The sequence below is a fragment of the Lethenteron reissneri genome, chromosome 54 (assembly GCF_015708825.2).
Source record: "Lethenteron reissneri isolate LAM-NWPU_2019-01 chromosome 54, ASM1570882v1, whole genome shotgun sequence".
In the NCBI taxonomy this organism is placed as follows: Eukaryota; Metazoa; Chordata; class Hyperoartia; order Petromyzontiformes; family Petromyzontidae; genus Lethenteron; species Lethenteron reissneri.
The window spans coordinates 12,340,810-12,366,538 of NC_083832.1; the positions used below are offsets into that span (position 1 = coordinate 12,340,810).

The 25,729-nt window shown below is 50.7% G+C and overlaps 1 protein-coding gene across 1 annotated transcript in view; it reads left to right on the forward strand.

Moving 5' to 3' along the window:
* Positions 1 to 25,729, forward strand: part of LOC133356484 (uncharacterized) — a 59,775-nt gene that overhangs the window by 7,150 nt on the left and 26,896 nt on the right. Inside the window, exons 3-4 of the mRNA XM_061574015.1 lie at positions 8,222 to 8,432; positions 9,201 to 9,340. Of these exons, the coding sequence (XP_061429999.1) occupies positions 8,222 to 8,432; positions 9,201 to 9,340 (351 nt within the window). The remainder of the gene's footprint in view (positions 1 to 8,221; positions 8,433 to 9,200; positions 9,341 to 25,729) is intronic.

Here is a 25,729-nt window from a genome sequence, read left to right on the forward strand (position 1 = left end):
GGCAGTGAGTGAGCAGTGAGTGAGTGACAGTGAGGCAGTGTGAGTGACAGTGAGTGGCAGTGTGGCAGTGAGTGAGTGACTGTGAGTGAGTGACAGTGAGTGGCAGTGACAGTGATGAGTAACAGTGAGTGAGTGATATCATGAGTGACAGTGATGGCAGAGAGTGAGTGACAGGGATGTGGACAGTGAGGTGAGTGCAGTGAGTGAGTGACAGTGAGTGACAGTGAGTGAGTGAAAGTGAGTGTGTGACAGTGAGTGACTGTGATTGAGTGACAGTGAGTCGCAGTGAGTGACAGTGAGTGAGTGACAGTGAGTGAGTGACAGTGAGTGGCAGTGAGTGAGTGACAGTGAATGTGTGACAGTGAGTGAGTGACAGTGAGTGGCAGTGAGTGAGTGACAGTGAGTGACAGTGAGTGAGTGAAAGTGAGACAATGAGTGACAGTGTGTGATTGGCAGTGAGTGAGTGACAGTGAGTGAGTGACAGTGAGTGGCAGTGAGTGAGTGGCAGTGAGTGAGTGGCAGTGAGTGACAGTGAGTGCCAGTGAGTGAGTGACAGTGAGTGACTGAGTAACAGTGAGTGACAGTGAGTGAGTGACAGGGAGTGCCAGTGAGTGAGAGTGAGTGAGCAACAGTGAGTGACAGTGAGTGAGTGACAGTGAGCGACAGTGAGTGACAGTGAGTGAGTGACAGTGATTGACAGTGAGTGCCATTGAGTGAGTGACAGTGAATGAGTGACAGTGAGTGACAGTGAATGAGTGACAGTGAGTGACAATGAGTGCCAGTGAGTGAGTGGCAGTGAGTGAGTGACAGTGAGTGACAGTGAGTGAGTGACAGTGATTGACAGTGAGTGCCATTGAGTGAGTGACAGTGAATGAGTGACAGTGAGTGACAGTGAATGAGTGACAGTGAGTGACAATGAGTGCCAGTGAGTGAGTGGCAGTGAGTGAGTGACAGTGAGTGCCAGTGAGTGAGTGACAGTGAGTGAGTGACGGTGAGTGAGTGACCGTGAGTGACAGTGAGTGAGCGAAAGTGAGTCAGTGAGTGACAGTGAGTGAGTGGCAGTGAGTGGCAGTGAGTGAGTGACAGTGAGTGTGTGACAGTGATTGAGTGACAGTGAGTGCCAGTGGGTGAGTGACAGTGAGTGAGTGACAGTGAGTGACAGTGAGTGAGTAACAGTGAGTGAGTGACAGTGAATAACAGTGAGTGAGTGACAGTGAGTGCCAGTGAGTGAGTGACAGTGAGTGAGTGACAGTGAGTGACAGTGAGTGAGTGGCAGTGAGTGAGTGATAGTGAATGGCAGTGAGTGAGTGACAGTGAGTGAGTGAAAGTGAGACAGTGAGTGACAGTGAGTGAGTGACAGTGAGTGAGTGACAGTGAGTGAGTGACAGTGAGTGGCAGTGAGTGGCAGTGAGTGACAGTGAGTGCCAGTGAGTGAGTGACAGTGAGTGACAGTGAGTGACTGAGTGAGTAACAGTGAGTGACAGTGAGTGACAGTGAGTTAGTGACAGGAAGTGACAGTGATTGAGTGACAGTGAGTGAGTGACAGTGAGTGACAGTGAGTGAGTGACAGTGAATGGCAGTGAGTGACAGTGAGTGGCAGTAGGTGAGTGGCAGTGAGTGAGTGGCAGTGAGTGACAGTGAGTGCCAGTGAGTGAGTGACAGTGAGTGAGTGAGTGACAGTGAGTGAGTGACAGTGAGTGAGTGACAGTGAGTAACAGTGAGTGAGTGCCAGTGAGTGAGTGACATTGAGTGAGTGACAGTGAGTGAGTGGCAGTGAGTGAGTGACATTGAGTGAGTGAGTGACAGTGAGTGACAGTGAGTGAGTGACAGTGAATAACAGTGAGTGAGTGACAGTGAGTGAGTGACAGTGAGTGAGTGAGTGACAGTGAGTGACAGTGAGTGAGTGACAGTGAGTAACAGTGAGTGAGATGACAGTGAGTGAGTGACAGTGAGTGAGTGACAGTGAGTGAGTGAAAGTGAGTGACAGTGAGTGACAGTGAGTGAGTGACAGTGAGTGGCAGTGAGTGAGTGACAGTGAGTGAGTGACAGTGAGTGACAGTGAGTGACAGTGAGTGGCAGTGAGTGAGTGGCAGTGAGTGAGTGACCGTGAGTGACAGTGAGTGAGTGACAGTGAGTGACAGTGAGTGAGTGACAGTGAGTGAGTGACAGTGAGTGATAGTGAGTGAGTGACAGTGAGTGAGTGACAGTGAGTGGCAGTTAGTGAGTGACAGTGAGTGGCAGTGAGTGGCAGTGAGTGAGTGACAGTGAGTGACTGTGAGTGAGTGACAGTGAGTGGCAGTGAGTGGCAGTGAGTGAGTGACTGAGTGAGTGACAGTGAGTGACAGTGAGTGGCAGAGAGTGAGTGACAGTGAGTGTGTGACAGTGAGTGAGTGGCAGTGAGTGGCAGTGAGTGAGTGGCAGTGAGTGAGTGACAGTGAGTAGCAGTGAGTGAGTGAGTGGCAGTGAGTGAGTGGCAGTGAGTGACAGTGAGTGCCAGTGAGTGAGTGACAGTGAGTGACTGAGTAACAGTGAGTGACAGTGAGTGAGTGACAGGGAGTGCCAGTGAGTGAGTGACAGTGAGTGAGCGACAGTGGGTGATAGTGAGTGAGTGAGTGACAGTGAGCGACAGTGAGTGACAGTGAGTGAGTGACAGTGAGTGGCAGTGAGTGAGTGAGTGACAGTGAGTGAGTGAGTGAGTGACAGTGAGTGAGTGAGTGGCAGTGAGTGAGTGACAGTGAGTGAGTGACAGTGAGTGCCAGTGAATGAGTGACAGTGAATGAGTGATAGTGAGTGACAGTGAATGAGTGACAGTGAGTGACAGTGAGTGGCAGTGAGTGAGTGACAGTGAGTGGCAGTAGGTGAGTGAGTGGCAGTGAGTGAGTGGCAGTGAGTGAGTGACAGTGAGTGAGTGATGGTGAGTGAGTGACCGTGAGTGACAATGAGTGAGTGACAGTGAGTAACAGTGAGTGAGTGACAGTGAGTGACAGTGAGTGACTGTGAGTGAGTGATAGTGAATGGCAGTGAGTGAGTGACAGTGAGTGAGTGAAAGTGAGACAGTGAGTGACAGTGAGTGAGTGGCAGTGAGTGGCAGTGAGTGAGTGACAGTGAGTGGCAATGAGTGAGTGAGTGAGTGGCAGTGAGTGAGTGGCAGTGAGTGAGTGGCAGTGAGTGACAGTGAGTGACAGTGAGTGAGTGACAGTGAGTGGCAGTGAGTGAGTGAGTGACAGTGAGTGACTGAGTGAGTGACTGAGTGAGTAACAGTGAGTGACAGTGAGTGAGTGACAGGGAGTGAGTGACAGTTAGTGACAGTGAGTGAGCGACAGTAAGTGACAGTGAGTGATAGTGAGTGAGTGACAGTGAATGGCAGTGAGTGAGTGAGTGACAGTGAGTGGCAGTGAGTGAGTGACCGTGAGTGACAGTGAGTGAGTGAAAGTGAGTCAGTGAGTGACAGTGAGTGAGTGGCAGTGAGTGGCAGTGAGTGAGTGACAGTGAGTGTGTGACAGTGAGTGAGTGAGAGTGAGTGAGTGACAGTGAGTACCAGTGAGTGAGTGACAGTGAGTGACAGTGAGTGACAGTGAGTGAGTGAGTAACAGTGAGTGAGTGACAGTGAGTAACAGTGAGTGAGTGACAGTGAGTAACAGTGAGTGAGTGACAGTGAGTGCCAGTGAGTGAGCGACATTGAGTGAGTGACAGTGAGTGAGTGACAGTGAGTGAGTGGCAGTGAGTGAGTGACAGTGAGTGACAGTGAGTGAGTGACAGTGAGTGAGTGAGTGACAGTGAGTAACAGTGAGTGAGTGACAGTGAGTGACAGTGAGTGAGTGACAGTGAGTGAGTGAAAGTGAGTGAGTGACAGTGAGTGACAGTGAGTGAGTGACAGTGAGTGACAGTGAGTGAGTGACAGTGAGTGAGCGACAGTGAGTGACAGTGAGCGAGTGACAGTGAGTGAGTGACAGTGAGCGACAGTGAGTGACAGTGAGTGGCAGTGAGTGAGTGGCAGTGAGTGAGTGACTGTGAGTGACAGTGAGTGAGTGACAGTGAGTGAGTGACAGTGAGTGACAGTGAGTGAGTGACAGTGAGTGAGTGACAGTGAGTGACAGTGAGTGAGTGACAGTGAATGAGTGACAGTGAGTGGCAGTGAGTGAGTGACAGTGAGTGGCAGTGAGTGGCAGTGAGTGAGTGACAGTGAGTGTGACAGTGAGTGGCAGTGAGTGGCAGTGAGTGAGTGACAGTGAGTGAGTGACAGTGAGTGACAGTGAGTGGCAGTGATTGAGTGACAGTGAGTGTGTGACAGTGAGTGAGTGGCAGTGAGTGGCAGTGAGTGACAGTGAGTGACAGTGAGTGAGTGAAAGTGAGTGTGTGACAGTGAGTGACTGTGATTGAGTGACAGTGAGTGACAGTGAGTGGCAGTGAGTGAGTGACAGTGAGTGAGTGAAAGTGAGACAGTGAGTGACTGTGAGTGAGTGGCAGTGAGTGGCAGTGAGTGAGTGACGGTGAGTGAGTGACAGTGAGTGAGTGGCAGTGAGTGAGTGGCAGTGAGTGAGTGGCAGTGAGTGACTGAGTGAGTAACAGTGAGTGAGTAACAGTGAGTGGCAGTGAGTGAGTGAGTGCCAGTGAGTGACTGACAGTGAGTGACTGAGTGAGTAACAGTGAGTGACAGTGAGTGAGTGACAGGGAGTGAGTGACAGTGAGTGACAGTGAGTGCCAGTGAGTGAGTGACAGTGAGTGACAGTGAATGAGTGACAGTGAGTGACAGTGAATGAGTGACAGTGAGTGACAGTGAGTGGCAGTGAGTGAGTGAGTGACAGTGAGTGAGTGACAGTGAGTGAGTGACAGTGAGTGCCAGTGAGTGACAGTGAGCGAGTGACAATGAGTGACAGTGAGTGCCAGTGAGTGAGTGACAGTGAGTGACAGTGAGTGACAGTGTGTGAGTGACAGTGTCTGTGAGTTCAACCTATTTGAGAGTGATTGAGAGTGTGAATGAGTGAGAATGAGTGGTAGTGTGATTTAGTGAATGAGTGGAGAGTGAGTGAGAAGGCGAATCCTTCAATGAGTGCCAGTGAGTTAGAGCTTGGTGAGTGTGAGTTATCTTCTTGGTTCTTTCCGTAAAGTCACGTAGAAGGGAAGTAATAACATAATAAAAATAAAACATAATAAAATAATTTTCAGGACGTTTCGGCCACAACGCAAGCAGCCGTCCTCAGGTGAAGACCAGGTCTGTCGAGGCGACAGCGTCTGAATGAAACAGCACACGAGCTTGGAGCATATATATAAGCTGGGTTGGAAGGGGGAAAGGGCGCCTTGACAAAATAATTTGCATATCAAGAGGAATTTAGCATATTTATGGGAAATGCAGGTATGTGATTAGTACTACTTATGCCCGTGCATTATGCAGGATTAGCAGCATCAAAGGGATGGGATATGGGAAATGCAGGTATGTGATTAGTACTACTTATGCCTGTGCATTATGCAGGATTAGCAGCATCAAAGGGAGGGGATAGGGGTAGCATTAATAAAGGGAAGGAGTGTTAATAGTATGTAGCTGCAGTAACTAAAACCACCACGTAAACAACTAAAGTATAAACTACATAGTATCATCAGTTTACTAAATATACTCTACAATAAGCTGAGTTGCTAACAGTAAGTAATACATTACAATTCTGTATACTGATTAACACTCCTTCCCTTTATTAATGCTACCCCTATCCCCTCCCTTTGATGCTGCTAATCCTGCATAATGCACGGGCATAAGTAGTACTAATCACATACCTGCATTTCCCATATCCCCTCCCTTTGATGCTGCTAATCCTGCATAATGCACGGGCATAAGTATTACTAATCACATACCTGCATTTCCCATATCCCCTCCCTTTGATGCTGCTAATCCTGCATAATGCACGGGCATAAGTAGTACTAATCACATACCTGCATTTGCCATAAATATGCTAAATTCCTCTTGATATGCAAATTATTTTGTCAAGGCGCCCTTTCCCCCCCTTCAAACCCAGCTTATATATATGCTCCAAGCACGTGTGCTGTTTTATTCAGACGCTGTCGCCTCGACAGACCTGGTTTTCACCTGAGGACGGCTGCTTGTGTTGTGGCCGAAACGTCGTGAGAATTATTTGATGTTTTATTTTTATTATTTTATTACTTCCCTTCTATGTGACTTTACCGAAAGAACCAAGAAGATGAATCCCTGCAGTCACGAAAGCTTTAAATCGAGTGTGAGTTAATCATCCATTGATTACCAAGTATCAGTCACTTACTAGCGGTAACTCGCCCATGTAGCAACAAGTATTAGTGACTGTCCCATGTAGCATCACATAAAGTAGTAGTCGGTGACTAAGCCATACAGCACCAAGTATCAGTCAGTTACTAGCCCCTGTAGCAACAAGTGACAGTGAGTGACAGTGAACGAGTGATAGTGAGAGAGTGATAGTGAGTGACCGTGAGTGACAGTGAGCGAGTGACAGTGAGTGAGTGACAGTGATTGACAGTGAGTGAGTGACAGTAAGTGAGTGACAGTGAGTGACAGTGAGTGGCAGTGAGTGAGTGACAGTGAGTGGGAGTGAGTGACAGTGAGTGACAGTGAGTGGCAGTGAGTGAGTAACAGTGAGTGACAGTGAGTGACAGTGAGTGAGTGACAGTGAGTGACAGTGAGTGAGTGACAGTGAGTGAGTGACAGTGAGTGAGTGAGTGGCAGTGAGTGAGTGGCAGTGAGTGACAGTGAGTGCCAGTGAGTGAGTGACTGTGAGTGAGTGACTGTGAGTGACAGTGAGTGAGCGACAGTGACAGTGAGTGACAGTGAGTGAGTGATAGTGAGTGACAGTGAGTGAGTGACGGCGCTCCACTCTGGGCACTCGCTCGTGGGATTTAGTGTCACAGGGACAAGAGGGTTTCTCTTTACTACAAACATCAACTTATTGTTTGTAATAATGGTACATTTTTAACAATTCCACCTGGGGATCGAACCCAGACCTGTGCAGTTCCACAGGTGGTGGTTATCTCATTGTGCCAGAGCAACTCGGCCTCACTCTCGTGACGTCTTTGCTAGTTAACAACAATAGTTTTGTGTTTCAATGAACGTGGATTTCTATTGCCTATACAGCAAGAGAAAGTGGCTGTCGTGTTGAGCAATGTAACCACAGCAGCAGCAGCAGCAGCTGCTGTGGTTACGCAACAGAATCCGGTCTCCTGCAGCAACTGATTGGGATCCCATTCTGCTGGCGGCCGATCAGATCCAGATTCCCAACACGCGGAGTGGATCTCAGCGGCTGGGATTCGGGGTCAGGCCGAGCGCGCCTCGTGCCATCAGCTCCCATGGGCCCCGCACCGTGCACTGCGATGTTGAAGTCATCATCACCATCATCATTATCACCACCATCATCACCATCACTCAACATCACTATCATCTCCAACATCATCACCATCATATACCTCATCACCACCATCATCTCCACCATCACCACCACCATCATCTCCATCATCACCACCATCACCACCATTACTCATCATCACCACCACCATCATCACCAACATCATCATTGTTACCATCATCACCACCATCACTCGACCATCATCATCACCACCATCACCACCATCAGCCACTGCTGGATGAAGGCCTCCCCAAACCGTTCCAAACATTGTTCAAGACAATCTCAAACAAGTTGCAATGCAGCTACTCACTTGCTCAGCCCCATCCCATGGCCCAGCCAGAGTAGGCAGCTGCAGAGAGCTCCGAGGGATCCCTGACAAAGCCAGAGGCAGGCCCCAGCCTGGCGCTGCGCTGCACACCGCACGATGCTCATCATCGTCACAGCAGCAGCAGGAGGTTGTTGTCACTTTTGCCGTGAACAGGAAACCCGCTTCCTCAGCGCGGTTCTCAGCGTCGCTTGCGCCGTTCGTCACCGCCGATCCACGCTGCTGCGTCGCATCAGGACGTGGTTTGTGTTGCGGTTCATCACGTTTGTTACGTCGCATTGGAAACTCAAACTCACCTCCGAGTATTGCCTGAAATTCGTTTACGTTGCATCAACACGCGAGTTGTTTCAAGAGGAACTACGTCTGTGCATCTTATTTGTTCTTATGCTACATCAGGAATGTCATTTATTACATTTCATTTGTAGTTGATTTTCTAATTTAATGCTGTGCATTTATGATATTAACAAGTCCAATGTAGCTGTAGAATGAACTTGACGCTCGCTGTGGTGACTCGTTGCAGGAATCCCGCAACACGCTGAGGTTTGCAGCAACAGCTCTAAAAAACCTGAGCACGGTGCCGGAGCTGAAGTCGTGCTTCCACCAGGAGCGAGCGGCGGACGTGCTGGCCTGCTACCTGGACGTGCCCGACGCACCCTGCAAGCTCTCCGCTCTGAACACCCTGGCCAGGATCGCCACTGAGCAGGACCTGGACATCATCTGTAACGCACAGGGTGAGGAGGAGTCTCACCACGGGCTGCTTGACCACCCTTGGTGTGAGGGCCACTGGGGTCGAAGTGTGTAGAGTCACGTGGCCACTCGGCCCCGAGTGGCGTCACCGACCACGCCCCTGACCCAGTCACGTGACCCCCCCCAACTGCCCCCGTGCTGCTGAGGGCTCTGCCAGGCCGCGTGCTCAGCTCGAGGCGCTGCCGCTCCCTCACCGTGCCAGGAGGCCCCAGCCAGGGCAGAGACAGCGTGCTCTGCTGTGTGTGTGTTGTGTGTTCTGTGTGTGTGCGTGTTTGCTGCTGTGTGTGTGTGCTGATTGCTGTGTGCGCTGTGTGCTGCAGTGTGTGCTGTTTGCTGTGTGCGCTGTGTGCTTATGCTGTGTGCTGCATATTGTCCATAAGCTGTGTGTGCTGTGTGCTGCTAGGGGCCGTCCATAAATGATGTCACGCGATTTTGGACGATTTTTGACCTCCCCCCCCCCCATCGTCACACGGTGGCACAAAAAGTCAGACGCCCCCTCAAATATGACGTCACAAAGCTCTGCCCCCCCCAAAAAAAAAATATTTGATGTGACGTCATATTTCTCAAACCCCCCCCCTCGTCACACATCGTCACAAATGTCTGACCCCCCCCCCCCCAGGTGCGTGATGGACGACCCCCTACTGCATGTTGTCGGTGTGCTGCATGTGCTGCTGCTGATGTGTCTTGTGTGCTGCTGTGTGTTGTTTACGCTGTGTGTTGCTGCTGATGTATGTTGTGTGCTGTTGCTGCAGGAGCCATCTCCCTGTTGACGGACATGGTGAACCGGCCCTCATACAAGAAGTACACGGCGCTGGAGAACATCCTGTACAAGTCCAAGTCGCTGGTGAAGACTCTCACCATAATCTCCATCACGACCGGCATCCGCAGGAAGGTGAGGAGGCCTCGCGCTCTGTGCCGCTGGCTCCTGGCCAGGTGACAGCGGCCGCTGTGCCGATGGCTCCAGGGGAGAGCCACGTGGGGCAGCAGCGTGGCTCTTGTAGGGAGAGTGGGGGACGGGGGTGTTGTATGTGTTGGATTATGAAATTTTGATAAAAATAATAAAAATTAATAAATTTCCGAAAAATTAGCAAATCGCATTAATTTTGTTAGTGTGTGTATTAATATGCATAAATTATGATAATATGTGTAATGATATGCATACATTATGATAATCACGGAGATAATCGTAGTAATTTATGCGATTGCTTGTGATTATGTTAATGTGAGCAGTTATGATAATTAGGCTTAGTTTCGTTTATCCAGAGTTGTATCAATCAGGATAACACGATTATCATTGATTAAACATTTACCGATTATCCTAGTGTGTGTTATGTTATTTTAGGTCTCCAGTTTCATATCTCATCACAAGATACAGTTCTTGGGAATAAGACAGTTTTGCATGGACTTGGAAGGAACACTCGATATGCTTCTGTGATAACAATTTTATTCTAAACAAACATGTGACATTCTAGCATGCAAGTCAAACATGCATCAATAAATGAATGAGCAAGATTATGCAATTAACGAAAATGGATGACTAAAACACTTATTCATTGGCGAGATTATGAAATTAACTAACATGAATGACTAAAAGCACTTATTCATTGGCGAGATTATGCATTTAACGAAATTGAATGACTAAAAGCACTTATTCATTGGCGAGATTATGCAATTAACTAAAATGAATGACTAAAAACACTTATTCATTGGCGAGATTATGCAATTAACGAAAATGAATGACTAAAAACACTTATTCATTGGCGAGATTATGCAATTAACGAAATTGAATGACTAAAAACACTTATTCATTGGTGAGATTATGCAATTAACTAAAATGAATGACTAAAACTCTTCTAACAACCGTAATTCTACTTTCCCACCAGACATCTCAGTAGTTCCCCCATGTATCGAGCACAACCGGCGACTGGCGGAGTTTTAAACGGACATGCGACGATATCCATATGAAGGCAATAAAAGCAACTTATTATACCCCAGAGGCGAAAGTATACGTCGATAGATTCATCGGCAAGTATAAAATCCCTTTAACGAAATTTTTGAGATGAGGGTGGGTGGATGCGTGTTGTGAGAGAGAGTATCGGCTCTGCTTTGAATTATTCTTCGGCAAGATTCTCTGACAAAGAAACTGGTTTGACAAGATATTCTCTCTCTGTATATGGGTCGATTTGTAATGAGGATTCCGAGAGTTTGAGTTTGCCTCGACGAATCTATTGATCGCCTATGCGATGAGCGGAACAAAAGAAAAGGCACGGAAAATAACCTCACTCTTATAACCGACGGACTCTTAATCACTCGATGGGCCGCGATTCCTCATGGCCAGCTGATGGTTCATGTAGTTGATAATCAGTCTTCTGATAATTGACTAGGGTTGATACGATGGTAAGGGTGAAATAGATAGGATAGTCTCCTAGGTGAGTGGGGCGTCGATGCGTGCGTGTGTGGGTCTATGGGTGTGGGGAAGTTGTGGGTACGAACGACTTTCGGAGAAGGACCCTCTGGCTTGCGCGGCTGCGGTGAGCGGCTCGCTTTCTGACTCCTCCCTCGGCTGACCCCGTACGATGACTGACGGCGCGGCCGCGCTCGTTTGCGCGGTAGGCGAGCACCTCGGCGTGGCGGCACGGCAAGGGGGCTGAGCTCGTTCACTCGTGAACGGCAGGCGAGCACTTTGGCTTGGCGATGCACGTCAAGGGGGTTGAGCTCGTTCACTCGTGTGCGGCAGGCGAGCACTTTGGCTTGGCGATGCACGTCGCCACCCTGCGAACCTCGTCCTACTGGATGACGAAAGAGCTTCTTCGTTGGCGGCGACGAGAGGAGATGAAGGCCGAAGCCCCGTGGAGATCTGTGATGGGGCCGAAGCCCTGAAGATCTCCGTTGAATGGATTTTTCCTCGGCTTATATCGGGAAAATCCACTCAGTTTTCCCGAGTTGTTCAAAGGCCATGTCATATATCTTCCTGTGGGGGTGAACACATCTGCGTCCGTGTGTGTCGTGTGTCGTGTGCGTGTTTATTAGTGTAGAGGTGTAATTGCGCATGGCTACGGATGTTGAGGTGTAATTGTGCATGGCCACGGATGGCCAACAAACACAAGGGGCGGGGTTACGGCCGTACACAAGGGTGGCGCTCGCACCGACGTCCGCATGTGCATCCCCCACGGGCCCCCCCTCGGGGGCGAGTCCTATAAAAGGTGATGAGCTCGAGGGCTCGGGGTCGGGGCTCAGCTTTAACCAGAGAAGAAGGAAGACCTGCTAGAATAGGCCCCGGAGCTCCCCTGGCTCGCTGTCCTTATAAGGGCCGACCAGGGCAAGCCGGTGGCGTGGCCCCGAGAGCCCAGACTAAGCTGGTCTGGAGACTCAGGGTGCCGGGATCCCAGCTTAACCAGGCTGGGACAGATAGCCTCCCCTAGCCCTGTAGTGGAGGAATTGGCATAGGTTAGCGGGGTTAGCTGTCGTGCATCCCTGTAGCCAAGTGACCTGTAATTACTGTGTTGGTGTAATAAACAAGTGTGCCTCCGATCCTGTCGTCAAGCCTCCCATATACTTACTACATCTGGTGTCAGAAGTAAAACGTCCAACGATGGACACACGAGGGACGACACGTACCAGGGAGTCGGAGATGGAAGACGCCGCGGCCGAATCACCACCAGAGATGGCCGGGGTCGGATCGGAGCAGCCGGGGCCGAGTACGCCCGCGCCGCTACGACAAGAGGGGGGGGATGCGTCGGCCGAAGGACTCCGGCTGGCCCACTCCCGCCTGGCGGAACTGCTCTACGCCGCGGCCGCCGCATTAGAGGAGATCACGCAGCTGGGGGCTGGAGGGGCAGCGCGGGTCGACGACGGCAGCCGACGCGCGGCGACGTTTCCCGCCACCCCGACGCGGCTCGCGGTTAAATTTCCCGCCATCACTACAGTGCGAGCAGAGGGCGGGGCCGGCCCGCGTCAGGTGACTGCTGAGCGCCAAGCACAAGCCGTGACATCATCAACACCGGCCAGCGCGTCAACATCAGAGCGACCGGCGATGCCATGCTCGCAGCCCGCCCACACTGTATCATCTGCTGGGAGCGACGGAGAGCGATCTGCAGCCACGGACGTCGCCTTACAGCAGCGTCTGCCGCCTCTCAAAGAATTCGTAGGCGCAGACGGAGACTGGGGCGGCTTCAAGAGGCGGTTCATCGCTCATCAAGAGATGGCGAACTGGTCGGACGCCGAGGCTCTACGCGCGCTGCCGGCGATGCTGGACAACGACGCCCTGGCTACCCTCACCTCGGCGCCTAGGGAAAAGCGCGCCACTCTGCACCTGGCGCTGCAGCTGCTGTCAGCCGTCTATGGGCCGCCTTCGGACTGCAGGCAGCTGTTCCACGATCGGCATCGGGGCGCCAACGAATCGCCCCTGGCCTTCCGGACGGCTCTCCTGGCCCTGGCGAAGGCTGCTTTTCCAAGGATGGACGAGGAAGGAGTGGATGCCATGGTGGCTGAGAAGCTGCTGCTACTCGCTGATGAGCTGGACGTCAACGTCCTGGCTCAAGACGACGCGGAGATGTCGTCCCTGCTGGTCGCGCGCCACATCCACGGGGGCTTGCGGTCCCTACGTCGAAAGGCGGCCAAGGGGGCGGCCGGCCATGCCATGGCGGCCACCGCCCTCCCATCGGAGGAGGTCTGCGGGGTGGAGCGGCGAGGGGAATGGAGATCGGCGGCACCACAGGCTCGGAATGGACCGAGCCGCCAGGAGCAGCCCAGGCCATCTGGGGCGCTCACACGCTGCTACAACTGTGGCCTGCAAGGCCACGTTGCGTCAGGATGCCGGGCTCCCCGTCAGCGCGGGGCGACACCTCGTCAGGACGCCATGCCGTCTCCTTCCAAGCTCCAGCAGAGAAATACGGCGAGTCGTGGCACCTCACACGTTTGGCCCACGCACACATCCGACACACACTCACGCGCTCAACTGAACAGGGCTCGAAAATCGCCGTCCGTCGCGCGCGGTTGTTCTGAAATGCGGCGAGCGCTCCAACCGGGTCAGTGGTCGGAGCTCGCCCATCGTGTCGTTGCTGCGTCGGCGGGATCATCGGTTGTGGTCGGTCATATTGATGGGGTAGAGGTGCGGATTTTAATTGACACAGGGGCATCGGCGACCATTATATCTGATTTGATTTATAACATCCTTCCCGTTCAAAGTCGTCCCTTGCTCCCTGTTGACGTGCCATGCTATGCTGCTAACGGGGGCTCGCTGGGCATTATTGGGCAAATCCGCGCCAAAATTTGCATTGGAGACATTAAATTATCCGGGCCTGTTTTGGTTTCCTCCTCACTCGCGGTTCCGTGCCTGTTGGGGACGGATTTCTTGGCCAAAATGCCCATCCGTATCCTGATTGACCAGGCGTGCATCGAGCTCCCATCGGGCCGACGTGTTACATTTTTGTCTTCCCCTACCACGGAGCGTCGGGCGTTTGCCACCGTGCAGGCGCTCGTGACAAAAACTGTGCGCGTGCCTCCGGGGGCTCAGATGCTCGTCCCTCTTAGGTTGCGTCGGCCGTTTGCTGAAGGGGTTGCGGATCGGGGGGTCTTGTTGGGACCATCTCGAGCCGGGGTCAATGGACCCGATTTGCTAGCGGCTCAGACCATGGTGAGAGGGGATGGGGACCCCTTCATTGCAGTCCTTAATGTAGGATCGCGAACGGCCGTGGTTCCTCAAGGGACCGTGCTTGCACACGCGACGCCGGTACCCTATGAGGAACCACTCGTGGGTCAGGTAACCACCGATCCTCCGATGCGACCGCATTCGGACTGTGATGACGGATGGCTGGATGCGCTTTGCGCAGGATCAGTGGACCTGTCCGACTCGCAGCGCGCGCAGCTGCGAGTTCTCTTGAGCGAATTTGCTGACGTTTTTAGTCAACACAAATTTGATATTGGTTGTACTAAATTGCTGCGACACCATATTGACACGGGTGACAGCGCGCCAATCCGCCAAAATCCCTTTCGGTTGAGTCCCGCCGAAAAGGATCATGTCAAATCGGCTGTTGATGACATGCTAGCCGCCGATATCATTTCCCCTTCCAACAGCCCGTGGGGCGCGCCGATCGTTTTGGTGAAAAAACACGACGGCTCACTGCGGTTTTGTGTCGACTTTCGGCGTTTGAACAAAATTTCTGTGGCAGATGCATACCCGCTTCCTCGAATGGATGAGTCGCTCGATGCCTTGGCGGGGGCGCGATTCTTTTCCACCCTCGATTTACTATCTGGATTCTGGCAGCTTCCTCTGGATGACGAATCAAAACCTAAGACTGCTTTTCGTACACCGCAAGGTCTCTTCCAATTTAACCGGTTGCCGATGGGTTTACATTCTGCGCCGGCAACTTTTCAGCGGTTAATGGAACTGGTCTTGGCAGGCTTGCAATGGGATTCGTGTTTAATTTACTTGGACGATGTCATCGTCTTTAGCAAATCCTTCGAGGAACACCTCCAGAGGTTGCGTGCTGTTTTTCTCAAAATGCGGGCTGCCAATTTGAAATTTAAACCGCAGAAGTGCCATTTGCTCCGCGAATCGGTGCGGTATTTGGGTCACATTGTTGGGCGTTCGGGGATATCCACTGATCCCGCCAAAACGGAATGCGTCAGCTCCTGGCCGACTCCCACCTCGGTGGGAGAGGTCAGGAGTTTCATTGGGTTCGCGTCGTATTATCGACGGTTTGTGGCTGACTTCGCTACGATCGCGAAACCATTGCATGCCCTGACGTCCAAGGGAGTCAGGTTTCATTGGGGGCCGGAGGAGGAAGCTGCTTTTCGCGCCCTCCGGAATGCCCTGGTGGGGGCTCCGCCGTTGAATTACCCCGATTTCTCACAACCCTTCTTGCTCGATACAGATGCAAGTAACACGGGCATCGGGGGCGTGCTGTCCTAGCTCATTGGGGGCGTAGAGCATGTGGTGGCTTACGGTAGTCGGGTACTGTCTCCGGCCGAACAACGGTACTGCGTTACCCGTCGGGAATTATTGGCAATTGTTTATTTCATTCAGCAGTACCGCCCGTATCTGTACGGTCGGCGTTTCAACGTCCGTACAGATCATGCGGCCCTACAGTACGCCCTGCGGGTTCAACAACCATCGGGCCAGTTGTCTCGATGGTTGGAGATTCTCCAAGACTATGACTTTGTCACCACATATCGTAAGGGCGTCCGCCACACGAACGCTGACGCCCTGTCGCGGTTGCCACCCACTTCGGAGTGCGCTTGCCTCTTGGGTTCGGGGCGTTGTAGGCCCCCGAACGTCACCACCGATTCGGTCCTCGTGGCCGCCGCCGATGCGCCTTTGGCTTCGGGTCCTATCGAGCAAGAAGGGAGGGATTCGTTGCTGGGGTTGTCGGTCGCGGAATGGGGACACCTCCAAATGGAGGACACCTCCCTCCTCGCTCTGCGCCGTCGCGCCGGGGGGGTTGGTCAGGGGGTGGCGAACGTTGACTCGTGGGGGTTGTTCCAGGGTCTTTTAATGCACTGGGAGGGAAAAACCCGCCGCCAACGGCTCGTGGTGCCTGCAGCATTAAGGGGTAAGGTGGTATGGGCTGTTCATGAGCGGCTTCTGCACTTGGGGGTTCACAAGACCTTTGCCACGCTCCAGCTCGATTTCTTCTGGCCGGGCATGGCAAAGGACGTGGGGGATCTCCTGGGGTCGTGCACGCAATGCGCGCAAAGGAAGCCACCTGCTAGGGGGTCCAACCCTCCGCTGCAGTCCATAAAGGTTTCCCGGGTTAACGAGCTCGTTGCTCTAGACATACTCGGCCCATTTCCCGCTACACCCAGGGGAAATAGGTATTTATTAACGGGGGTCGAGTACTTCACGAGATGGCCTATGGCCTGGCCCCTGGCCAACCAGTCGGCAGCAGCCATCGCGGAGGCCTTTGTCCAGGGCTATGTCCTCGACAAGGGTGCTCCGGAACGGCTGCTTACCGACCAGGGTAAGAATTTTTCGGGAAAACTCCTCCGCGAGGTGTGCGACCTCTTGGGTACGGAGAAGGTTCGGACCTCTCCGTATCACCCACAAACTGACGGGATGGTGGAACGGCTGCATCGGACCATCACGTCTATGCTGTCCCAGCAGGTGTCAGTATCCCAGACAGATTGGGACCTTCGTATAGCCGGTGTGTTGCAGGCCTACAGGATGGCTCCCCATGCGGCCACCGGATTTTCCCCTTTCTTTTTGATGTATGGGCGCGAGGCTAACCCCCCTGTGACGACCCAGCTGAAGCTCTCGGCGCCCCAGGCGAAGTCTAACTTGTCCGAACACGTTAAATTTAACATCAGCAAATTGTCTGAGGCGCGGGAAGCGGCCGTGCAAAATTCTGAACTCCGCCAGAGGGCGAACGAGAGGCTTCGGTTGGGGCGGGTACATGTGGTCAAATGGAAACCAGGGGACTGGGCATGGTTGCACTGTCCCCAGGTGCCGCTGGCAACCTCGTCAAAATTGGTACGGCCGTGGCGGGGGCCAGTGGAGGTCGTACAGGTCTTGCGGCCGCAATGTGTTCGCGTCAAATGGGGGAGGCGTCGGTGGTATGTGCACCCCTCGAGGTTGAAGCCGTTCATCGCGCCGCCCCGTGGTTCACACACACACATGCATGGCCAAACGTGTGAGGGTTCCGCCGACTCCCCGACGTCGCTGCGCTCGCCTAACCTGACATCAACTGTTCCGTCCCCAGGTGCAACAGGAGTGACGGGTCCACGCCCGCCAACCCCTCCCGGAGGGGTCGGGGGTCACTCGGCAGCGACGCCTGACTCTCTTGCGCCCGGATCGTCAACACCCGCCACTGAGCGTGCCGGGACGGGCCCTTGTGACGGGCCCGCCGCGAGAACGCGCGCCAAAACGCGCAGACTATTGTGAGGTCGGCCGTTGGGGGGCCTTGCGGACAGTGTGAGGGGTGGCGTCCGGAGTGTGTGTATATATGTTGGTTTTGGGGTGGTTATTCGGGGGGGTGCATCGGGTTATTTTTTCTCTCTCTCTCTCTCTCTCTTCCTGTTGTAGTTCTTGTTATGGTTCTCTTTGTTTTTGTTAAAAATTACGCGAGGCACACACACGCTTTTCGGGAGGGATGCACCTTTATTCAGATTTTTTTTGCAGCCGGGGACGGCTGCGAGCTGTACAGGGGGGGGTGATGTAGAGGTGTAATTGCGCATGGCTACGGATGTTGAGGTGTAATTGTGCATGGCCACGGATGGCCAACAAACACAAGGGGCGGGGTTACGGCCGTACACAAGGGTGGCGCTCGCACCGACGTCCGCATGTGCATCCCCCACGGGCCCCCCCTCGGGGGCGAGTCCTATAAAAGGTGATGAGCTCGAGGGCTCGGGGTCGGGGCTCAGCTTTAACCAGAGAAGAAGGAAGACCTGCTAGAATAGGCCCCGGAGCTCCCCTGGCTCGCTGTCCTTATAAGGGCCGACCAGGGCAAGCCGGTGGCGTGGCCCCGAGAGCCCAGACTAAGCTGGTCTGGAGACTCAGGGTGCCGGGATCCCAGCTTAACCAGGCTGGGACAGATAGCCTCCCCTAGCCCTGTAGTGGAGGAATTGGCATAGGTTAGCGGGGTTAGCTGTCGTGCATCCCTGTAGCCAAGTGACCTGTAATTACTGTGTTGGTGTAATAAACAAGTGTGCCTCCGATCCTGTCGTCAAGCCTCCCATATACTTACTACATTAGTAAAGACACAGCTGTGTAATCATTCTGGAAGGAGGGGTGGGGAATGTTATTTGCTCGCGTGTGCAAATCTTGCTGTCCGTGCTGCGGGGAGACAAAGACGGCTGTGCTCTGTCGTCGGAGCACCCTGCGCGTGTTTAACTCAAAAACGTGAACACCCTCTCCTCTCTCCGCGTCTCTTGCGAGAGAAAACAAACAGGAAAAAAACAGATGTTCTCGGAATGTCAGCACAAACTCCCCCCTTGTGACCTTTTGGCTCCCTCCTTGCTTGCCCCGCGTGGGTCATCCCGAGGCCAGACCCCGCTGGAAGACAAAGGTGGTCGAGGAGATGTATGCAATACCTTATGTGGTCCTGTGTGTTACATTTATTCTTGATATTTCTTATGAGTTCCTTCGGTCTTAGTTTCGTGGTTATTATTTGTCTATGTTTAATGAATATTCGTAATGATCCTCGTTACATTATTTTGAGGGTTTCGCCAAGTTTAGTTCTCCAGAGATTGGTGTTTTATTCTGAGTTATATTTTAATGTCCTGAGGTTAAGTGTAACTATGTTTCCACTTAAGCTTTCTGGAATTCGTACTCTTTAGTTTTTAGGAAGGTCATGTAGATAGGAAACATATAATTCTAAATAATATGTATGCGGTGAATACGAGTAATATAAGGGAATTACTAATAAAAAGCCCCTATTGTTTGTTGGTTAATTATTTTTGTTAAGTTTCTACTTTTCGGTAAGGAAAACGTTAAGAAAAACGCGAGTTGCAACCGTTATTATCCTTTACTCTGCACCTTATCTGTACATCTCCAGATGTCTTGGGAGGTTAGTCCATCGATCTTTTTGTCCATCTGGATGTCTATGACCTCTCTGTGACCGAATTCTTATCGTTTTAATGGCCCTCCATGTTTCATAGATTCCTGGTGTGCTTGTGAGGAGAAGTTGGTTGTTTTCATTGTTTAATAAAAAAAAATATATATAGATATTAAAAAAAAAATTATTAATTATTCTTAATATTAATAACGGAAAACAGGGCATAGATACAACAGGGGGTGGGGGCGATTGGGACGGGGGGTGGGGGCGATTGGGACGGGGGGTGGGGGCGAGGGGTGGGGGCAGTGAGGATGGGGGTGGGGGCGGTGGGGGTGGGGGCGGTGGGGGCGGGGGGAGCTGTGCCCAGACACCAACGATGACGACACCACAGCAGGCGGTGTGAGGGTCTCTCAATAATTATAACCACTCATTGAATACAACTTTAGATATTCTTAGGTTTTTTCGGTAAAGTCACGTAGGTAAAAACATCAAAATTAATGAAAATAAAATAAAACAAAAAATCACGACGTTTCGGAGGCAACACAAGTCTCCGTCATCAGGTGGGACCGTCACAGCCGAATTAGCTGCATCAAGTGAGGCAATGATTCAAGATGTAATCCCTTATAAGCAAGTTGAAGGGGGGGGGGGGAGGAGAGGGGGGGGGAGCTCATCAGAATGTGGTAGCCAATGAATGGAAACGTATCGGGAGGGAGGGGGGCGGGGCTCAAAGACAGCACGGAGTGCTCAACACATGGGGCAGAGAGGGGGAGGGGAGGCCTGATACACATGATAGACAAAAGAACGAAAATGCCCCTGTTTATACCAAGCAAGTTGAAGGGGGGGAGGAGAGGGGGGGGGGAGCTCATCAGAATGTGGTAGCCAATGAATGGAAACGTATCGGGAGGGAGGGGGGCGGGGCTCAAAGACAGCACGGAGTGCTCAACACATGGGGCAGAGAGGGGGAGGGGAGGCCTGATACACATGATAGACAAAAGAACGAAAATGCCCCTGTTTATACCAACGCTGGCTGAACAATGAAGAGAGTACTGTTAAAAAATAACTGGGGATGTTAACACTCGGTAAAGTAAAGTTAAATAGTGCCTGTCAGATAAGATGGTCCAAAAAAGTGTAATTAAGTCTTTCCAATGATTACTGAGTTTGTACCCATCATCACGGTTGAAATTATGTCTGTGTTTGTATATTTGTATGGCTTCGTGTACAAACCTTTGATGGTAGCCGGGAGGTTTGCAGAGAACCTTGGTCTCGGAAAAGACAATTTTATGAGAGCCCACAGAGTTGTAGCAATGATCGGCAACGGCAGAAGAATCAGTTCTGCCGTGTTTCAGATCTGACTTGTGCTCGCGGACACGATCAGAAACATGACGTTTCGTTTCTCCAATGTAGCAATCCCCACAAATGCAACTCAATTTGTAGACTCCAGGATACTGTAAGTCAGGAACGACATCCTTCACAGATGGAATCAGATCACGGATTTTGTGCACTGTACTGAATCGGACTTGGATCTTATGTTTGTTTAGAATTTTGGAGATCTTTTTGGTCACGCCTGCTATGTTTGGTAACGTGATGGTTTTGGTCGGAGTTTCATGTGGCTGTTTCTGTGTGGTGGGAGAGACAGCTTGGCGGATAGTACGGTCAGAGTATCCATTCATCCTGAGGGCCCGATGTACATTTCTTAATTCACCGGTCAGGTGGTGTTTGTCAGAAATGCCATGGGCTCTGTGGTATAGCGTTTTGATGAGAGAATTCTTTTGAGATGGGTGGTGGTGGGAATCCGGTTTCAAGTAGGAATCTGTGTGGGTGGCTTTCCTGTAGACAGAATGTCCCAAGGATCCGTCAGGCCTCCTCTCAAACAGAATATCCAAGAATGGTAGTTTACCGTCTTTCTTCACTTCTATGGTGAATCTGATGGATGGGTTTCTAGAATTGATGTGGTCCAAGAAGTGGTTCAATGCTGGGAGGCCATGTGGCCAGATGACGAAAGTATCATCCACATACCTCTTACACAGGGAAGGACGCAGGGTGGATGTCTGGATGGCGTCTGATTCAAACTTTTCCATGAACATGTTGGCTATAACTGGTGACAAGGGGGAGCCCATAGGGGTACCCTCATTCTGTTTGTAGAAGGTGCCATTCCAGGTAAAATAGGTGTTGGTGAGGCAATGCCTCACCAACACAGAATGAGGGTACCTCTATGGGCTCCCCCTTGTCACCAGTTATAGCCAACATGTTCATGGAAAAGTTTGAATCAGACGCCATCCAGACATCCACCCTGCGTCCTTCCCTGTGGAAGAGGTATGTGGATGACACTTTCGTCATCTGGCCACATGGCCTCCCAGCATTGAACCACTTCTTGGACCACATCAATTCTAGACACCCATCCATCAGATTCACGATGGAAGTGGAGAAAGACGGTAAACTACCATTCTTGGATATTCTGTTTGAGAGGAGGCCTGACGGATCCTTGGGACATTCTGTCTACAGGAAAGCCACCCACACAGATTCCTACTTGAAACCGGATTCCCACCACCACCCATCTCAAAAGAATTCTCTCATCAAAACGCTATACCACAGGGCCCATGGCATTTCTGACAAACACCACCTGACCGGTGAATTAAGACATGTACATCGGGCCCTCAGGATGAACGGATACTCTGACCGTACTATCCGCCAAGCTGTCTCTCCCACCACACAGAAACAGCCACATGAAACTCCGACCAAAACCATCACGTTACCATACATAGCAGGCGTGACCAAAAAGATCTCCAAAATTCTAAACAAACATAAGATCCAAGTCCGATTCAGTACAGTGCATACAATCCGTGATCTGATTCCATCTGTGAAGGATGTCGTTCCTGACTTACAGTATCCTGGAGTCTACAAATTGAGTTGCATTTGTGGGGATTGCTACATTGGAGAAACGAAACGTCATGTTTCTGATCGTGTCCGCGAGCACAAGTCAGATCTGAAACACGGCAGAACTGATTCTTCTGCCGTTGCCGATCATTGCTACAACTCTGTGGGCTCTCATGAAATTGTCTTTTCCGAGACCAAGGTTCTCTGCAAACCTCCCGGCTACCATCAAAGGTTTGTACACGAAGCCATACAAATATACAAACACAGACATTATTTCAACCGTGATGATGGGTACAAACTCAGTAATCATTGGAAAGATGTTATCAACCACGCAAAAAAGACTTAATTACACTTTTTTGGACCATCTTATCTGACAGGCACTATTTTACTTTACTTTACCGAGTGTTAACATCCCCAGTTATTTTTTAACAGTACTCTCTTCATTGTTCAGCCAGCGTTGGTATAAACAGGGGCATTTTCGTTCTTTTGTCTATCATGTGTATCAGGCCTCCCCTCCCCCTCTCTGCCCCATGTGTTGAGCACTCCGTGCTGTCTTTGAGCCCCGCCCCCCTCCCTCCCGATACGTTTCCATTCATTGGCTACCACATTCTGATGAGCTCCCCCCCCCTCTCCTCCCCCCCTTCAACTTGCTTGGTATAAACAGGGGCATTTTCGTTCTTTTGTCTATCATGTGTATCAGGCCTCCCCTCCCCCTCTCTGCCCCATGTGTTGAGCACTCCGTGCTGTCTTTGAGCCCCGCCCCCCTCCCTCCCGATACGTTTCCATTCATTGGCTACCACATTCTGATGAGCTCCCCCCCCCTCTCCTCCCCCCTTCAACTTGCTTATAAGGGATTACATCTTGAATCATTGCCTCACTTGATGCAGCTAATTCGGCTGTGACGGTCCCACCTGATGACGGAGACTTGTGTTGCCTCCGAAACGTCGTGATTTTTTGTTTTATTTTATTTTCATTAATTTTGATGTTTTTACCTACGTGACTTTACCGAAAAAACCTAAGAATATGAATCCTTGCAGTCACGAAAGCTTCAAATCTAGAACAACTTTAGATATCATGCTTAAGGAATTACAAAACAAATATTTTATAATTGTTTATCATAACTTGCAGGTGCACATAAAGCGTAACATGGATGCAGGATAATGTACTGCGCTGCTTTTGATGATTGGATATTTACAAGACGTCTACAGTTACACTCACGTCTACACAGCATCACAACGTTCATACAAATCTGGTTACTTGGCTGAACCTGATCCCCACGTGGTTGGTGTGGCAGCTGTGAACATCCCAGATGCTCCACTCTGCGAGTCACTCCATGTGACTGAGTAGAGTGACTCTATCCAGATTCTCACAGACAGTAGATCTGTGTGTTTACTGGGTTTAGAAGAAACATTCATTTGTTTAGATAAGAGATTATCTTCTTTATGTAAGCGATGACTTTGTTTAGATGAGATATTACTTGTTTTAGATGAGAAATGTATTTGTTTCGATGGAGGATTACTTTGTTTAGATAAGATATTACTTCGTTTAGAGGGTGGTAACACTCATTCCCTGTACAGATGGGACAGACTAGCAGTCGCCGCCCGCTTCGCGGGCGGTGTGTATATACTTGGTTGGTGGGGAGTTGAAAGTGGCTGGACACAATAGACATGTTTTGGTGATTGTTTTATGTTTATTTTTGTGAGGTTATATGAATTTTTATGAGACGCTCAATCGACAATATTAAAGAATGCAACTTATTCAAATATAGAATGCAACTTATTGAAATATCTAGCGATACACGATATTCTTCGTGTACACTCCGTCTTCCTCCTCGTCGTCAGGTCCCTCAATAAGCGCCTTGATGTTGGATCTTGCCGTGACTCGCGATAGTGCCACGTACAGTTGGCCGTGCGAGAAGCATGGCGTTGGTAGATATAATCCCAGGTTGTGAACAGTTTGCCCTTGCACCTTGTTGATGGTCATCGCGAAGGCTGGGACAATAAGGAACTGTTTGCGCCGAAGTCGAAATGGAAAGTCCTTCGTGTCCAATTCGCGGCGGATATGGTTGTTCTCAAGCAGCGAGTCCAAGACCAAGTGTGGGTACTCGGAAAGCTGCGGGAGGTCGTCAAAGTCCGACAGAGCCATCCCACCTGCCGTGAGGAACTCGTGGAGGCTGTGAAGGGTCTTGAACTTTACCATTTCTTTTATTTTCTTTGATGCTGCTAATCCTGCATAATGCACGGATATAAGTAGTACTAATAACATACCTGCATTACCCATATCCCCTCCCTTTGATGCTGCGAATCATGCATAATGCACGGGCATAGGTAGTCTAATCACATACCTGCATTTCCCATAAATATGCTAAATTCCTCTTGATATGCAAATGTTTTTGTCAAGGCGCCCTTTCCCCCCCTTCCAACCCAGCTTATATATATGCTCCAAGCACGTGTGCTGTTTCATTCAGACGCTGTCGCCTCGACAGACCTGGTTTTCACCTGAGGACGGCTGCTTGCGTTGTGGCCAAAACGTCGTGAGAATTATTTTATTATGTTTTATTTTTATTATTTTATTACTTCCCTTCTACATGACTTTACCGAAAGAACCAAGAAGATTTACCATTTCTTCTTTGTTGGTCAGCTGGCGGTACTGGTACTCGTAATCGCGAGCCAATTCGTCGTAGAATTTATCCCAGAGAGCCTTCGTATCTGCTGGCATGGAATACAGCAGAATCGTAGCGAAGAGTTGACGAAACTGGTACGGCATCTGAAAGAGCGAGGCTTCTTCCAGACACGCAACCCATTCGCGATCGCTCTCAAGGTAGCCTGCTCGCATGGCTGCTTCCAGCGGTTTGTTTTGTTTTATTTTATTCGTAACGCACCATCCATATGCGCTCCACCATCCACCATGCCCTTGCATCGCAAAGACACAGCTCAGGTGTGCGTCAGCGTGTGCGCCATCCACAGTGACATTGGTCAGCAATTGCACCGTTCTGATCGCACACAGGTTGGCCCCTGCATCCTCCGTCTGTATGTACACACACAGACAGATGCGCTATGGGGCCACCTATTTTTTTCTTATATTAAAATGTATTTTGTTGGTGTTTTTACGTTTACGTTTAAGTATTCCCATTATGGGTGTTTTATGCATGCATCATATTTTTGGGTTCCTCACATATGGTATCAGAGGTGTGGGTCACTCCATTTCTCAATCGAACAATAACGGGGATCGTTTGAGTTATGACAGCTTGCAGATAGAAACATTGCATGATCGTATACTAATAATGACAGAATTTGTACCCCAGTGGAGGGTATCCCCCACCCGGCGCTTCTTACCGGTACTGTGAGACTTACAAATCCAGACCTCTCCTCCTCCTGAACCGTTCACAATACCCTGTGGTAGTACCATAATCATCTCAATAAAGCGATGACTTTCCAATGGCCATTTTGATCCCGGGAGTTACCCGGGTGGTGTCACACTGTACTTATTGTTTTAGCATGTCGCAAATTCCGATATGGCTTGTGCAATGGCCAGAGAGTGACAGCAGCGGGGGCCGGGCTGCAACCTTTTTAGACAGTTTATTACATTTCAAAGTGCATAGGATTGGCACTCCAAAACATGATAAATGTACAGTAACGCCAACTACATCCGTGGCAAACATGACACGCGGACACATGCTGCATATTATGCAACACATGCCCTTACCATCACCAGCATGCACAAAATCTCAATTACACAACCGAAGTAGACAGCAAGCCGTCCATGGAGACGTGATCATCGTCAATACATAATAATGGTAATAAGCCGGATATAACCCATTGTACCTATCAAACATTCAGCTCGGTTGCCCCATGATGGGGGTATTGACCCATGGGCGAAACTGTAGGGGGCGCTACGCAATTGGCCGTGGTCCC